At 43.8% G+C, this 19055-nt stretch overlaps 1 protein-coding gene across 1 annotated transcript in view; it reads left to right on the top strand.

Annotated features, from left to right (window-relative positions):
* LOC121272525 (spectrin beta chain, non-erythrocytic 4-like) overlaps positions 1-19055 on the top strand; it is a 380289-nt gene that overhangs the window by 257855 nt on the left and 103379 nt on the right. The window contains exon 18 of the mRNA XM_041179140.1: positions 1715-1861. Within this exon, the coding sequence (XP_041035074.1) occupies positions 1715-1861 (147 nt within the window). The remainder of the gene's footprint in view (positions 1-1714; positions 1862-19055) is intronic.

Below are 19055 nucleotides of genomic sequence, written 5' to 3' on the forward strand. Positions count from 1 at the left end.
AGTGGTTGCTGGGCTGGTTGCTGGGATGTGTTCAGTGGTTGCCGGGCTAGTTTCCGGGATGTGTTCAGTGGTTACTGGGCTGGTTGCCGAGATGTGTTCAGTGGTTGCCAGGCTTGTTGCCGGGATGTGTTCAGTGGTTACTGGGCTAGTTGCCGGGATGTGTTCAGTGGTTACTGGGCTGGTTGCCGGGATGTGTTCAGTGGTTGTCAGGCTTGTTGCTGGGATGTGTTCAGTGGTTACTGGGCTAGTTGCCGGGTTGTGTTCAGTGGTTACAGGGCTGGTTGCCGGGATGTGTTCAGTGGTTACCGGGCTTGTTGCTGGGATGTGTTCAGTGGTTACCGGGCTTGTTGCTGGGATGTGTTCAGTGGTTACTGGGCTGGTTGCTGGGATGTGTTCAGTGGTTACTGGGCTGGTTGCTGGGATATGTTTTGTGGTTGCCGGGCTTGTTGCTGGGATGTGTTCAGTGGTTGCCGGGCTGAGTTCAGTGGTTGCCGGCTTGCTTGCTGGGGTGTTGCTGGGATGCGTTCAGTGTGGTTACTGGGCTGGTTGCCGGGATATGTTCTGTGGTTACCTGGTTGGTTGCAGTAATATGTTCAGTGGTTACTGGGCTGGTTGCCGGTCTAGTTACTGGGATGTGTTCAGTGGTTACTGGGCTAGTTATGGGCTGGTGGCCGGGATGTGTCCAGAGGTTGCCGGGATGTGTCCAGAGGTTGCCGGGACGTGTCCACTGGTTGCCTGGATGTGTCCAGTGGTTGCCAGAATGTGTTCACTGGTTGCCAGGACATGTTCACTGGTTGCCTGGATGTGTCCAGCGGTTGCCTGGATGTGTCCAGCGGTTGCCTGGATGTGTCCAGTGGTTGCCTGGATGTGTCCAGCGGTTGCCTGGATGTATCCAGTGGTTGCCTGGGTGTGTTTAGCGGTTGCCTGGATGTGTCCAGTGGTTGCCTGGATGTGTCCAGTGGTTGCCTGGATGTGTCCAGCGGTTGCCTGGATGTGTCCAGTGGTTGCTTGGATGTGTTCACTGGTTGCCTGGGTGTGTTTAGCGGTTGCCTGGATGTGTCCAGTTGTTACCGGGATGTGTTCAGCGGTAACCGGGACTGCCTAGGTGTTCTTACTACCCTGTGGTGTAAAGTGTGTCAGTGCCTCTTGTATAACGTCAGTTATAAGCTTGTGTTACCTCCCAGCCCCTCCCCCCCCTCACTCCAGCTTTATTGCAGTGTGAAGCTTGGTGCTGCTGTGACAGAACCTGCCTGAGTCTCCTTTGCCGTGATGCATTCCCAAAGAATTCTTTTCTGATTAAATCTGTTTGATTTCGTTCCTCGGGACTGAAAAGATCGGCGGCGCCAGTAGCTCTCTAACCTGGGGCCTGAGTCGGTGCCTTGGTCCAGCTGGTGCTGTTAATTCTGGCTGCAGTGTGCAGGGTGCAGTGTCTTGTGACGTTTCTGTGTGTGTGTTTGTCTGTGTGTGTTTGTGTGTGTTTGTGAGTGTGTGTGTGTGTTTGTGTGTGTGTGTGTGTGTGTGTGTGTGTGTGTGTGTGTGTGTGTGTGTGTGCAGGATGTAGGCACACTGCAGCATTCCACGTTTACTGAATGTGCTGAGGTCAGACAAGGAGATGGTATAGTGGGACTGCAGCACTCTCACCACGAGCGATCCAGGATGTGTTGGTGGTGGGAGGGGAGCCGAGTGATCTCAGTCTTTCTTCTCTTACTTGCAGTTGGGTGACTGGATTAATGAGAAGATGCTGACGGTCCGAACCACGTCACACGACGATGTTCAGAAGCTGCACAAAAAATGGCTGAAGCACCAGGCGTTCATGGCAGAGCTGGTATTGAACCGGGAATGGCTGGCTAAGATCGAGAAGGTAAGCCGGGTGAAGGCTGGGTGAGAATGTGACCGAGAACAAGAGCCTGTCTCTCACAGGAAGCCCGGCTCCCACATTTAGTGATCCCACCGAGCTCTGCTTTAATTTATAATTCATCCTGCTGGATTTTTCTAATGCTTTCCATCTCACTGTAAATCATATTTAGCAACAACATAAATATAGAGTCTCTGCGTTATCCGGAGTGGAGGGGTGGGGGGTGGTTCTGGATTACTTGGGGGTCCTGGGTTGCTTAGGGTACTGTTCATTTGGGTTACTAGATTATTTGGGGGTCCTGGGTTATTTTGAGGACCCCGGATTACTTTAGGGGCCCCTGTTATTTGAGGTCCTGGGTCATTTTGGGCTACCAGGTTATATGAGGGACCCAGCTTATTTTGGGGGTCCCGGCTTATTTTGTAGAGGATGGGGGCCGGGGGGAAGCCGGGGTGATGGGGGGCGGGGGTGGAGGGGGGGGTCCCAGGTTATTTTGGGGTGGGGGGGTCATGAATTATTTGAGGGGGGAGGGTACCTGGTTCTTTGGGGCTGCTGGATTATTTTGGAGTCCTGTGTTATTTGGGGTTACCTGATTATTTTAGCGTACTGATTAGTTTGGGGTCCCGGGTTATTTTTGGTTGTTGTTGATCTTTGCGGTTTTATACCCCTCATTGTTTCCCTTTTAGTTTAGCCATTTATGAAATTGCAAAATTCTATAGTTGTACGAAATATTTGTTCAAGATTTGAGATGTGAAAGGGTTGGTTTTTGAAGGTTCTTGACTGGTTCCTGATGTGTGAGTGGGGCTGTGTTAGGCTTATATAACATAAAATATAATAATGAACCTATATAATAGCACATTTTACATCATATACAATGTATGGTATCAGGATGACTCTATTTATCATGTAATATGTGCTGAACTTTTTTTTTAATGTATTGAACTATGTAATGTACAGAATATAATGTGTATGACATATAGTGTAACGTAGGCTACGCATGGCGTATACATAATCTTTGTTTGGACTGTATATATTATTTGTGCCTCATGGGAGCAGACATTGTATAAGGTGTACCAGACTACATATATAATACGTAGGTTATCATTGACGGGGTGGGGGGTGGGGGGCCTGCCTGCTCCATTTCAAAATCATGCAATGGGATTTTTCCTTCCACTTGAGAGCAGACAGATCACTATTTCATCCAAAAGCGGCGCCACAGACAGTGCAGCACTCCTTCAGTAGTCCTCCAACAGTACGGCGCTCCCTCAGTGCTGCCTCAGACAGCACAGTGCTCTCCCAGTACTGCCCTTCTGACAGCGCAGCACTCTCCCAGTACTGCCCCTCAGACAGCACAGCACTCTCCCAGTACTGCCCTTTGGACAGCGCAGCACTCTCCCAGTACTGCCCCTCGGACAGCGTAGCACTCTCCCAGTACTGCCCCTCTGACCATACAGCGCTTCCCCAGTACATCATCCTCTGATAGTGCAGCAATCCCTCAGTGCTGCCCCTTGGACATTTCAGTGCTCCCCCAGGACTTCCCCTCCTATAGTACAGCGCTCCCACAGTACTGCTCCTCTGACAGCGCAGTGCTCCCCCAGTACATCACCCTCTGACAGTGCAGTGCTCCCTCAGTACTGCCCTTCGGATAGCACAGCGCTCTCCCAGTACTGCCCTTTGGGCAGTGCTACACTCCCTCAATACTGCCCCTCTGACATTGCAGCACTCCCTCAGGACTGGCCTTTGGACCGCACAGTGCTCCCCCTGTACGGCCCCTCCGACAGTGCTGCTCCTTGCTTAGCACTGCACTTCCAACAATGCAGTGCTCCCTCAGTACTACCCCTCCGACAATGCAGCAGTCCTGCAATAGTTCTCCTCCGACAGTGCAGTGCTCCATTGGTACTGCCCCTCCAACAGTATAGAACTCCCTCAGCAGTGGCCCTCCTACATTGCAGCTCTCCCTCAGTACTGGCCCTCTGACAGATCAGCACACCTTCAGTACTGTTCCTCTGGCACTGCGGCACTCCATCAGTGCTGTTGGCCTGTATTATTGCCCAAGCCTTTGAACTCAAACCTGTGGCCTTCTGACTCATTGGTGAGAGTGTTATCCATTGAATCAGGTTACCACAACCAGTATTTTAGACTGAATCGGATACAATATGCAGCATGAGCGAGATATAGTGTATATTATAATATACATTAGACTGGATACAGTAAGGTTTGAATTAGTGCTATAAATATTATAGTGTGGTCTTCATCTTTATTCATTCAGAGGATGTGGGCATCACTGGCAAGCTGGCACATATTGCCCATCCCTAATTGCCCTTGAGAAGGTGGTGGTGAGCTGCCTTCTTGAACTGTTGCAGTCCCTGCGGTGTAGGTACACCTATAGTGCTGTTAGGAAGGGAGTTCCAGGATTTTGACCCAGCAACAGTGAAGGAACGGCCGATATCCAAGTCAGGATGGTGTGTGGCTTGGAGGGGACTTCCAGGTGGTGGTGTTCCCATGTGTCTGCTGCCCTTGTCCTTCCAGGCGGTAGAAGTCGTGGGTTTGAAAGGTCCTGTCTAAGGAGCCTTGGTGAGTGCATGTTGTAGATGGTGCACCTGTGCTTAAGGTTGTTTATAGGGCACTAATCAAGTGGGCAGCTTTATCTTGGATGGTGTCAAACTCCTGGATGGAGCTGCATTCAGGCCCATTTTTTTATGCACCTTAGCAACTTTCCCTGCTTTCCCTATGGAATTGTTTGTATGTACACTCTGCTCATCTACTCTTTTTATAATTGTGCCATTTATGGTATTACACCTTTCCATGTTAGCGTTGCTCAAAGAAAGTGCATCACTTTGTGATTCACATTGAACTCCACCTGTCATGCAAGTTCCCATTTCACCATTCTGTTTATGGCATCCTAAAGCCTAGAGCCATCCTCATCAATATCCACAACGTTACCAAAATCCCTGTCATCAGCAAACTTTATAATGCAACTCCTTAGACCATAGAGGAGGGCAAATATAAAATTGAGACGAGTAACAGACTCAAAACAGCATGCTTGGGCTATGTTTCATATATATTACAGCATCAACTGTGTATAATAAATATATTGCAGCACTGACTGTATACAATATGTATTACAGCATCAAGTGTGTATAATGTATAATACAGTACTGACTATACAATATATATTACAGCACCAGTTATGTATAATGTATGTTACACCACTGATTTTATACAATATATATTACATAATCAACTGTGTACAGTGTATGTTACAGCGCTGACTGTGTATAATATATATTGCACCACCAACTGTGTATAATATATAATATAGCATTGACTATGTAGTATATATTACGGCACTGACTGTGTATAATGTATATTATAGTACTGACTGCATACAATATATATTACAGAATCAACTGTGAACAGTATATATGACAGCACCAACTGTGTATAATATACATATTACAGCACCGACTGTTCATAGTATGTTGTAGCACCAACTGTATATATTACAGCATTGACTGTGTATAATATATAATAGCACTGACTGCTTATAATGTATATTACAGGACCAACTGTGTATAATATATATTACAGCAATGACTGTATATAATCTATATTACAGCTTGGACTATGTATAACATATATTACAGCATGGGCTATACATAATATATATTATAGCATAGACTGTTTATAATATATTAGGGAAAGAATTGATTATAATAGGTATTGCATCATGGACTGAACTGTATCGAATTTATACATCATGGACTGTGTACAGTACATGTTTATAGTGTGGACTGTACATAATATATATTACAACACGGACTGTGAATAATATATATTACAGAATGTGCAGTATTTGTTACAGAATGCACTAGGCTTTTCATAATAAATATTGCAGCACTATGTTTGTTCAATATATATTACAGCACAGACTGTACATACCTTTTATAACAGCACAGACTGTAAAATATATTATAGGGCAGATTGTACATAATATATATTGCAGCACTGAGTATGTACAATATACAATACAGAATGGATTCTACATAATTGATATAAATTGTATAAATTTATATATTTACACTGTGTATAATATGAATTACAGCATGGACTGTATATAATATATATTGTAACATGGAATGTAGATAATATAGATTAAAGCATAGATGTATATTACAGAACAGACTGGACTCTGTACGGTATATATTACAGCATGTGCTGCACTCTGCATAATATATTTTACAGCATGGACTGGACTCTATTTAATACATAATACAGAACATATGGGATTCTCTATAATATATATTACAGCACAGACTGGAGTTTGCATAATATAACTACGGCATGTACTGGACTCTGTATAGTATATATTATAGCATGTACTGCACTCTGTATAATATATATTATAGCATGTACTGGACTCTGTATAATATATATTATAGCATGTACTGGACTCTGTATAATATATATTATAGCATGTACTGCACTCTGTATAATATATATTATAGCATGTACTGGACTCTGTATAATATATATTATAGCATGTACTGCACTCTGTATAATATATTATAGCATGTACTGGACTCTGTATAATATATATTATAGCATGTACTGCACTCTGTATAATATATATTATAGCATGTACTGGACTCTATAGTATATATTATAGCATGTACTGCACTCTGTATAATATATATTATAGCATGTACTGCACTCTGTATAATATATATTATAGCATGTACTGGACTCTGTTTAATATATATTATAGCATGTACTGGACTCTGTATAATATATATTATAGCATGTACTGCACTCTGTATAATATATATTATAGCATGTACTGGACTCTGTATAATATATATTATAGCATGTACTGGACTCTGTATAATATATATTATAGCATGTACTGCACTCTGTATAATATATATTATAGCATGTACTGGACTCTGTATAATATAAATAATAGCACTTGCTGCATTCTGTATAATATATATTACAGCATGGACTGGATTCTGTATAATGTATATTTCAGCCCTTACTGAAATTTGCATAATATATATAACAGCACATACTGGACTCAGTATAATATATATTACTGCATGGACTGGACTTTGTATAAGATGTATTACAGGATGTGCTGCACTCTGTATAACATATATTACAGAATGGACCAGATTCTTTATAATATATACTACAACATGGACTGGACGCTGTATAATATATTTTACTGCATGACCTGGACTCTGTATAATATATAGAGCACGGATTGCACTCTGTATAATATATATTACAGGACATACTGCACCCTATATTATATATATTACAGGATATGCTGCATTCTGTATAATACATATTATAGCATGGACAGAACTCTGTTTAATATATATTACAGAATGGACTGGATTCTCTGTAATATATATTACAGCACGGACTGGACTCTGAATACATTTTACAGAATGAACTGGATACTTTATAATATATGTTACAGCACAGACAGGAGTTTGCATAATTTGGACTACGGCATGTACTGCACTCTGTATCATGTATATTATAGCATCTACTGGACTTTGTACAATATATATTAGAGAACGGGCTGCACTTTGTATAATATATATAACAGCACGTGCTGCACTCTCTATAACATATATTATAGCATGAACTGGACTCTGTTTAATATATAACAGCACATACTGCACTCCGTATAATATATATTACAGCATGGACTGGACTCTGTATAATACATAATACAGAACATATGGGATTCTCTATAATATATATTACAGCACAGACTGGAGTTTGCATAACATAGACTGCGGCATGTACTGGACTCTGTATAATATATATTATAGTATGTACTGGACTCTGTACAATATATATTATAGTATGTACTGGAGTCTGTACAATATATATTAGAGAACGGGCTGCACAGACTGGAGTTTGCATAATATAGATTGCAACACGTACTGCACTTTGTATAATATATATTATAGCATGGACTGGACTCTGTTTAATATATAACAGCACATACTGCACTCCATATAATATATATTATAGTATGTACTGGACTCTGTACAATATATATTAGAGAACGGGCTGCACAGACTGGAGTTTGCATAATATAGATTGCAACACGTACTGCACTTTGTATAATATATATTATAGCATGGACTGGACTCTGTTTAATATATAACAGCATATACTGCACTCCATATAATATATATTATAGTATGTACTGGACTCTGTACCATATATATTAGAGAACGGGCTGCACAGACTGGAGTTTGCATAATATAGATTGCAGCACATACTGCACTTTGTATAATATATATTATAGCATGGACTGGACTCTGTTTAATATATAACAGCACATACTGCACTCCATATAATATATGTTATAGCATGTACTGGACTCTAATATATAACAGCACATACTGCACTCTGTATAATATATATTATAGCATGTACTGGACTCTGTACAATATATATTAGAGAACGGGCTGCAATCTGTATAATATATATAACAGCACGTGCTGCACTCTCTATAATATATATTACAGCATGGACTGGACTCTGTATAATACATATCACAACCCTTGCTGAAATCTGTATAATATGTATTACAGCACATACTGGACTCTGTATAATATATATTACCACATTGGCTGGACTCTGTATAATATATATTACAGGACGTGCTGCACTTTGTATAATATATATTGCAGCACGGACAGGATTCTGTTTAATGTATATTACAGAACGGACTGGATTCTTTATAATATATATTATAGCATAAATTGGACTTTGCAAAATATAGATTACAGCATATACTGCACACAGTATAATATATATAACAGCATGTGCTGCACTCTGTATACTATATATAACAGCATGGACTGGACTCTGTTCAATATATGTTACAGCATGGACTGGATTCTTTATAATATATATTATAGCATAAATTGGACTTTGCAAAATATAGATTACAGCATATACTGCACACAGTATAATATATATAACAGCATGTGCTGCACTCTGTATACTATATATAACAGCATGGACTGGACTCTGTTCGATATATGTTACAGCATGGACTGGATTCTTTATAATATATATTACAGCATGTACTGCACACTGTATAATATATACTACAGCATGGACTGGACTCTGTATGATACATATTACAGGATGTGCTGCACTCTTTATAATATATATTACAACATGGACTGCACTCTGTTTAATATATATTACAGAACGTAATGGATTCTTTATAATATATATTACAGCACAGGTTAGACTTTACACAATAAAGATTACGGCATGTACTGCACTCTGTATAATATATATTACAGCATGTACTGCACTCTGTAAAAATATATTATAGCATAGACTGGACTCTGTATAATATATATTCCGGCATGGACTAGACTCTGCATAATAAATATTACAGCAGGGACTGGGCTATGTGTAATATATATTACAGCAGGGACTGGACTCTGTATAATATATATTACAGCAGGGACTGGTCTCTGTATAATTTATATTACAGTATGTGTTGCAGTCTGTATAATGTATATTACAGCATGTACTACACTCTGTATAATATATATTACAGCACATACTGGACTCTATAATATATATTTCAGCTCGGACTGGACTCTGTATAATGTATATTACAGAACTGACTGGACTCTGTAGAATATATATTACAGCATGTGCTGTGCTCTGTGTAATATATTACAGCGTGTACTGGACTCCGTATAATATATATTAGAGAACATGCTGTACTCTGCATAATATATATTAGAGAACGTGCTGCACTCTGTATACTATATATTACAGCACGTATTACACTCTGCATAATAAATATTACAGCATGGACTGGATTCTGTATAATATATATTACAGCACAGACTAGACTCTGCATAATATATATTACAGCATGGACCAGACTCTGCATAATAAATATTACAACAGGTACTGGTCTCTGTATAATTTATATTACAACACATGAGGCAGTCTGTATAATATTTTTACAGCACGTACTGTACTCTGTATAATATATATTACAGCACATACTGTACTCTGCATAATATACATTACAGCATGGACTGGACTCTGTATAATGTATATTACAGAACAAACTGGACTCTGTAGAATATCTATTACAGCATGTGCTGTACTCTGTATAATATATTACAGCATGTACTGGACTCTGTATAATATATATTAGAGAACATGCTGCACTCTGTATGATATATATTACAGAACGTGTTGCACTCTGCATAATATATATTACAACATGCACTGCGCCTTGTATAATATATATTGCAGAATGTACTGCACTCTGTATAATATATATTACAGAACGGACCGGATTTTTAAATAATATATATTAGACATGGTCTGGACTCTGTATAATTATATACTATAGCACTAACTGGTCTCTGTATGATGTATAATATATATTACAGCATGAACTAGATTCTGTATAATATGTAATACAGCATGGTCTGGTCTCTGTATAATAAATATTACAGTAAGGACTGGGCTATGTATAATATATATTACAGCAGGGACTGGACTCTGCATAATATGTATTACAGAATGGACTAGATTCTGTCTAATATATTACAGTACATACTGGACTCTGTAGAATATATATTGCAGCACGTGTTGCACTCTGTATAATATATTACAGTACATACTGGACTCTTTATAATATATATTACAGTACACACTGGACTCTATAATATATTACAGCATGGACTGGACTCTAATATATTACAGTACATGCTGGACTCTATATAATATGTTACAGCATGGACTGGACTCTATAATATATTACAGTACATGCTGGACTCTATAATATATTACAGCATGGACTGGACTCTAAAATATATTACAGTACATGCTGGACTCTATTTAATATATTACAGCATGGACTGGACTCAATAATATAATACAGTACATGCTGGACTCTGTAATATGTTACAGTACATGCTGGACTCTATATAATATATTACTGCATGGACTGGACTCTATAATATATTACAGTACATGCTGGACTCTATATAACATATTACTGCATGGACTGGACTCTATAATATATTACAGTACATGCTGGACTCTATATACTATATTACAGCATGGACTGGACTCTATAATATATTACAGTACATACTGGACTCTATATAATATATTACAGCATGGACTGGACTCTATAATATATTACAGCATGGACTGCACTGTATAATATATTACAGTACATGCTGGACTCTATATAATATATTACAGCATGGACTGGACTCCGTAATATATTACAGTACATACTGGACTCTATAACATATTACAGTACATACTGGACTCTATAATATATTACAGTACATGCTGGACTCTATATAATATATTATAGCAGGGACTGGACTCTATAATATATTACAGTACATACTGGACTCTATATAATATATTACAGCATGGACTGGACTCTACAATATATTACAGTACATACTGCACTCTATAATATATTACAGTACATGCTGGACTCTATATAATATATTACAGCATGGACTGGACTCTATAATACACACAGTACATACTGGACTCTATATCATATATTACAGCAGGGACTGGACTCTATAATATATTACAGTACATACTGGACTCCATATAATATATTACAGCAGGGACTGGACTCTACAATATATTACAGTACATACTGGACTCTATATAATATATTACAGTACATACTGGACTCTATAATATATTACAGTACATACTGGACTCTATATAATATATTACAGCATGGACTGGACTCTATAATATATTACAGTACATGCTGGACTCTATAATATATTACAGTACATGCTGGACTCTACATAATATATTACAGCCTGGACTGGACTCTATAATATATTACTGCATGGACTGGACACTATAATATATTACAGTACATACTGGACTCTATAATATATTACAGTACATGCTGGACTCTATAATATATTACAGTACATACTGGACTCTATAATATATTATAGCATGGACTGGACTCTATAATATATTACAGTACATGCTGGACTCTATAATATATTACAGTACATACTGGACTCTATAATATATTACAGTACATGCTGGACTCTATAATATACTACGGTACATACTGGACTCTATATAATATATTACAGCCTGGACTGGACTCAATAATATATTACAGTACATGCTGGACTCTATAATATATTACAGTACATACTGGACTCTATATAATATATTACAGTATGGACTGGACTCTATAATATATTACAGTACATACTGGACTCTATAATATATTACAGTACATACTGGACTCTATATAATACATTACAGCACGGACTGGACTCTGAATGGGCAGTATTTTCCCGTTGGTGTGTGGGCCCCGCACGTCTGTGCGTTAAATGACGCGCGGTGATGTCGGGTGAGCGATATTTCGTTGTGTGGGCGCGCAATGATGTCTGATGCATGCCTGCCACTAGTTAAAGGGCCACTTAAGTCCCTGGACTCCCCAGTCGATGCCGACTTTTCGGCGCCCGTGCGATCTTCGGGTTGGTGCATGGGTGCAATGGGCAGGCAAGTAGGACACATTTGTGTTTACCTTATCCACGGGCGGGATAAGAGGGCTCACTGGGGTCACGAGTGTGCACAGTCAAGTATTGATTTATGAAAGTTTTTGAAACTTGCCTGTGTGATCTGCAGCACTTCAATACGCATCCCAGCTGCTTTTTCTGGATTCTTAACCTCCAGGTCAGTGCTCTGCAGTGAGGAATCTTTTCTGGGCCTGCAGGTTTCAGGAATCCATCTCTTAGCCTGGGAATGAGAGCTGAAGTCCCCTCTGGAGGCACCTCCTCTGAGGAGGAAGGGAGGGCTAGAAGCGGGAGGAGGCCAGGAGTGCACATTCAGCCCCCAGGGGAGCCACCTTTGGGAGGACAGGCACAGGCACAAGGAGCGCAGGGCCAAGAGGTAGACCAAGGCGGAAGGGGCCGCAGAAGATGCCACTATCCTGCTGCCAGGGTTTACAGGCGGAGAAGCAGCTACCTCAATATGTCTGAGGTGGAGTGCCAGAGGAGGCTCCATCTCTCAAGAGAGACAGCCAGCTATATCTGTCATATGATAGGCCCTGAGATCTCCCCTAACTGTGTGGGTGGACACCCCATGCCAGCAGCTTTGAAGCTCACAATTGCCCTCAACTTCTATGCCTCTGGCTCCTTCCAGGGCTCAGTGGGTGATCTTTGCGGTATCTCCCAATCAGCTGTCCACACTTGTGTCAAGCAGGTTACAGACGCTCTGTTCAGGCGTGCATTGACCTTCACCCTCTACCATTAGGACCAGGCATGCCAGACACAGCGAGCCAGAGGCTTCACGGCCATTGCTGGCTTCCCCCATGTCCAGGGTGCTATAGACTGTACACATGTGGCCATCAAGGCACCAGCAGGTGAGCCCGGTGCCTTCATCAACAGGAAGGGCTTCCACTCCATGAACGTGCAGATAGTGTGTGATCACAGGATGCTGATTCTACAAGTCTGTGCAAGGTACCCAGGCAGCTCCCACAACGCCTACATCCTCAGACACTCCCAGGTGCAGGGGCTCTTCAGTGCTCCAGCCCAGCTGGATGGATGGCTGCTGGGTGACAAGGGCTATCCCCTCAGAAGGTGGCTCATGACGCCTCTCCACCATCCAAGAACAGAAGCTGAGCAGTGGTACCATGGCTCCACAAGGGCTGTGGTGGAGAGAGCAATTGGTCTTCTCAAGATGCGCTTCCGATGCCTGGACCACTCAGGGGGCGCACTCCAGTTCCCCCCCCGATCGTGTCTTGGTGATAGTGGTTGCATGATGCGCTCTCCACAACCTGGAGCTGGAAACAGGGGATGCAGTGGACAATAAAGATGTAGCCGCAGTGGCTGCGGCTGCACACGATGAGTCCAGCAGTGAGTCCGAGGATGAGCACACACAGGGAAATGATGAAGGGGCCAACACTGGCCCAGGCATATTCCAGGGAGGCAGGGACACCTGGGAGGCTTTAATCCAATGAACCTTCAGCTAGCCCAGCACAGATGGGCCTCCAGGACAAGCCTGGGTTCAAGCTCCATATTCGAGAGCTAAGTGCAAAATCTGCCAGGTTAGGAACAGTCACTAAGGGCCTTGTTAATAAAGCTGATTGTCCAACAAAGCACTCATTACAATTTTGGAAACCATACACATGCAGAAGAGGCACCCTCAGCCATGGTGACATATCTGAATTTATTCCAAAAAAAAGAGAAGTGTTACAAATCAAAACAAATCATAAAACCTCATCTCGGGCTGACACAAAAGCACCAGTGAAAAAATCGTGGTGTCCTTATGGTGCCTTATGTTTATGTTTCCGGGTGCTACGTCTTGGTGCTGCCCCCTCGCTGGGAGTGGTATCTGAGCCAGCCTGCTGACACTGCTGTCCTGTTGGCCTCGATGACCTTGGTGGCCGTCCTTTGGCCAGTGGAGCTTGTGCTGGCCCCGCCTGGGAGGGAGCTGTCAGTTCCACAGCTGGCATCTCCCCAGTCGTCGCAGCCTCACCAGATGCAACAGTCACTGGGAGAGGGGCAGAGGAGCTGCCACCCTCATCCGGAGTGCCCTGAGAGGAGCCCACAGAAACGCCAGGCAGCTGCTGCACCGACGTGAGGTCGTTTTGGACCTCCCTGCTGAGAAAGTTGGTGCCCAGACCATCTTCAGCACTGATCAGCTGAGGTAAAATTAAATCACTTAACATTCAGCACTGCTATAGCTGCTGGGAGGATAATGCTGACTCACTGTTGGGCATAAATACCTGGCCATGGCACCCCAGCCTCACTGACACCAGTGGACCTGGGCGCATGGCACCTCTCCAGATCCAGGGCCTCCTGCTCAAACCGGCTGAGAATGGCTAACTGTGCCTGGCCGCTGCCAATTCTCACCCGCTCGGCTGCGTTATGAGCATTCTTCTCCTGAAAACGAGAGACGAGCATTGATTAGTGCTACTTGTACCTGGACTCTCTTTGCGCACGGCCCACCCCAACCAGCGTGGGACATATCAGGGCTCCAGAGCTTCCTCACCCCGCTGCTGCCAAACACTCACACAAAGATGCTAGGCCTGTTCCCCACCCCCCAACTCCCCCTTGGACACATGCTGCCTACATCACATTAGGCACCACATCGTATATCCTTCCATCCCAAGGAGGCACAAGCGCGTGGTGCTCAGAGGACAGCAGATAGTTTGTTGCCACGTCACATTGAAGCTCCCCTCCCAGCATCTCATCACCCTGACTTTGACATGTCCTGGAGTTCCAGCACTGTGTCTAGGTGCAGCTCCTCCAGGTTGCCCCCAAACCAGTCACGCGGGTCTCAGTGTAACACATGCTGCGGGGGCAGAACCCATCTCTTCACCACCCTCTCAGGGTGACCTCGGCATGGGCAATAATTGCTGGTCCACCCAGCGAAGGCCACAGGCCGCCAATGATTCAATGCAGTCACTACACTCAGCCTTGCAGGGGGGGAGGTGGGGGGTTGGGGGGGGGGGGTGCGGTGGGTGCGGCGGCAGCGGCGGGGGTGCACCAACCTGCTGGGTTACATGACCAATGCCAACATGGTCCTCACCCTGCCAGAGCGCAACAAGTCATTGAAGCGCTTTTCCAGGTGCACCTCACCACGTCGCAGGAGCTCACCAGCTCCGCCACCTCCTCCCAGACACGTTTCTTCATTTGGGGGGGCCTCCTCCTCCCATCCTGGTGAACCAGCGCCTCCCGCCATGCTGCCACCTGCTCAAGGAGGGCAGTCATCCGATAAATGAGGGGCTCATTGGCCCCTGCCCTACCCTCCGGCCCGGCCTGTCCCACTGCCCTACCCTCCGGCCTGGCCTGTTGCCCTGCCCTATCCTCCGGCCTGGCCTGTCCCACTGCCCTATCCTCCGGCCTGGCCTGTCGCTCTGCCCTACCCTCCGGCCCGGCCTGTCCCACTGCCCTACCCTCCGGCTCGGCCTGTCCCCCTGCCATACCCTCCGGCCTGGCCTGTCGCTCTGCCCTACCCTCCGGCCTGGCCTGTCGCTCTGCCCTACCCTCTGGCCTGGCCTGTCCCCCTGCCCTACCCTCCGGCCTGGCCTGTCCCCCTGCCCTACCCTCCGGCCTGGCCTGTCCCCACTGCCCTACCCTCCGGCCTGGCCTGTCCCACTGCCCTACCCTCCGGCCTGGCCTGTTGCCCTGCCCTACCCTCCGGCCTGGCCTGTCCCCCTGCCCTACCCTCCGGCCTGGCCTGTCCCGCTGGCCTACCCTCCAGCCTGGCCTGTCACTCTGCCCTACCCTCCGGCCTGGCCTGTCCCACTGCCCTACCCTCCGGCCTGGCCTGTCCCGCTGGCCTACCCTCCGGCCTGGCCTGTCCCACTGCCCTACCCTCTGGCCTGGCCTGTTGCCCTGCCCTACCCTCCGGCCTGGCCTGTTGCCCTGCCCTATCCTCCAGCCTGGCCTGTCCTGCTGCCCTACCCCCCGGCCTGGCCTGTCCCGCTGCCCTACCCTCCAGCCTGGCCTGTCCCGCTGCCCTACCTTCCTGCTCACCAGAAGCCCTCTGATGAACCTTTCCATTTGCCATTGTGAGCAGCCTTGCAAAGGCCGCCATTGCTTCATATGAACAGGCTGCCAGGTCACCATTGGACATGGCGGACAATGTACTCCCGCTGTCCGCCCACTCCCGCTGTCCTCGGGAGTCACGCATTACGCTGACCAGGCCTTAATTGGCCCATCCACGTAAATGACGGCGCAGACCTGATCACGGGTGGCGATTGGGCCCGCACCCCCTCCTGCTCCACGCCCGTTCTTCCACCCACAAGAAAATTCAGCCCCTGTAATAGCTATTAGAGAACATGCTGCACTCTGTATAATATATATTACAGCACAGACTTGAATCTGCATAATATATATTACAGAACATGCTGCACTCTGTATAATATATATTACAGAATGGACTGGACTCTGCATAATATATATTACAGAACATGCTGCACTCTGTATAATATATATTACAGAACATGCTGCACTCTGTATAATATATATTACAGAACGGACTGGACTCTGCATAATATATATTACAGAACATGCTGCACTCTGCATAATATATATTACAGAACGGACTGGAATCTGCATAATATATATTACAGAACATGCTGCACTCTGTATAAGATATATTACAGCACAGACTGGAATCTGCATAATATATATTACAGAACATGCTGCACTCTGTATAATATATATTACAGCACAGACTGGAATCTGCATAATATATGTTACAGAACATGCTGCACTCTGTATAATATATATTACAGAACGGACTGGACTCTGCATAATATATATTACAGAACATGCTGCACTCTGCATAATATATATTACAGAACATGCTGCACTCTGCATAATATATATTACAGAACGGACTGGACTCTGCATAATATATATTACAGAACATGCTGCACTCTGTATAATATATATTACAGAACGGACTGGACTCTGCATAATATATCTTACAGAACGGACTGGATTCTTTATGATATTGATTACAGCATGGACAGGACTCTATAATATATATTACAGCACAGACTGGATTCTGCATAATATATATTACAGAACAGGCTGGACTCTGCATAATATATATTACAGAATGGACTGGAATCTGCATAATATATATTACAGAACGGACTGGATTCTTTATGATATTGATTACAGCATGGACAGGACTCTACAATATATATTACAGCACAGACTGGATTCTGCATAATATATATTACAGAACGGACTGGATTCTGTCCAATATACATTACAGCGTGGACTGGTCTTGGTGTACTATATGTTACAGCATTGTCTGGACTCTGTATAGTATATATTACAGCATGAACTGAATTTTGTGTGATATATATCACAGCCCTTGCTGAACTCTGTATGATTTATTTTTTTTTATTCTTTCACAGGATGTGGGCGTCGCTGGCTAGGCCAGCATTTATTGCCCATCCCTAATTGCCCCTTGAGAAGGTAGTGGTGAGCTGTCTTCCTGAACCACTGCAGTCCATGTGGTGTAGGTACATCCACAGTGCTGTTAGGGAGAGAATTCCAGGATTTTGACCCAGCGACAGTGAAGGAACAGTGATATATTTCCAAGTCAGGATGGTGAGTGACTTGGAGGGGAACTTCCAGGTGGTGGTGTTCCCATGTGTCTGCTGCCTTTGTCCTTTTAGATGGTAGAGGTCATGGGTTTGGAAGGTGCTGTCGAAGGAGCCTTGGTGAATTCCTGCAGTGCATTTGGTAGATGGTACATACTGCTGCTACTGTGCGTCAGTGGAGGAGGGAGTGAATGTTTGTGGATGTGGTCCCTATCAAGCGGGCTGCTTTGTCCTGGATGGTGTCAAGCTTCTTGAGTGTTGTTGGAGCTGCATCCAGGCAAGTGGAGAGTATTCCATCACACCCCTGACTTGTGTCTGGTAGATGATGGACAGGTTTTGGGGAGTCAGGAGGTGAGTTACTTGTCGCAGGATTGCCAGCCTCTGACCTGCTCATGTAGCCACAGTATTTATATGGCTAGTCCAGTTCAGTTTCTGGTTAATGGTAACCCCCAGGATGTTGATAGTGGGGATTCAGTGATGGTAATGCTATTGAACATCAAGGGCGATGGTTGGATTCTCTCTTGTTGGAGATGGCCATTGCCTGACACTTGTGTGGCACGAATGTTACTTGCACAGACAGGACTGTGCATAATAAATATTACAGCATGGACTGGATTCTGGATAATATATTACAGCACAGACTGGACTCTGCATAATAGATATTACAGCATGGACTGGATTCTGTATAATATATATTACAGCACATGCTAGACTCTGTATAATATATATTATAGCACGTGCTGCACTCTATCGTATATATTACAGTACGTGCTGCATTCTATAATATATATTACAGCTTGGACTGGACTGTGTGTAATATGTATGACAGCATGGACTGGACTCTGCATAATATACATTACTACACGGACTGTACTGTGTGTAATATATATGACAGCATGGACTGGACTCTGCATAATATCCATTACTACACGGACTGTACTGTGTGTAATATATATGACAGCATGGACTGGACTCTGCATAATATCCATTACTACACGGACTGTACTGTGTGTAATATATATGACAGCAGGG

The sequence above is a fragment of the Carcharodon carcharias genome, chromosome 34 (genome assembly GCF_017639515.1).
Source record: "Carcharodon carcharias isolate sCarCar2 chromosome 34, sCarCar2.pri, whole genome shotgun sequence".
Taxonomy (NCBI): domain Eukaryota; kingdom Metazoa; phylum Chordata; class Chondrichthyes; order Lamniformes; family Lamnidae; genus Carcharodon; species Carcharodon carcharias.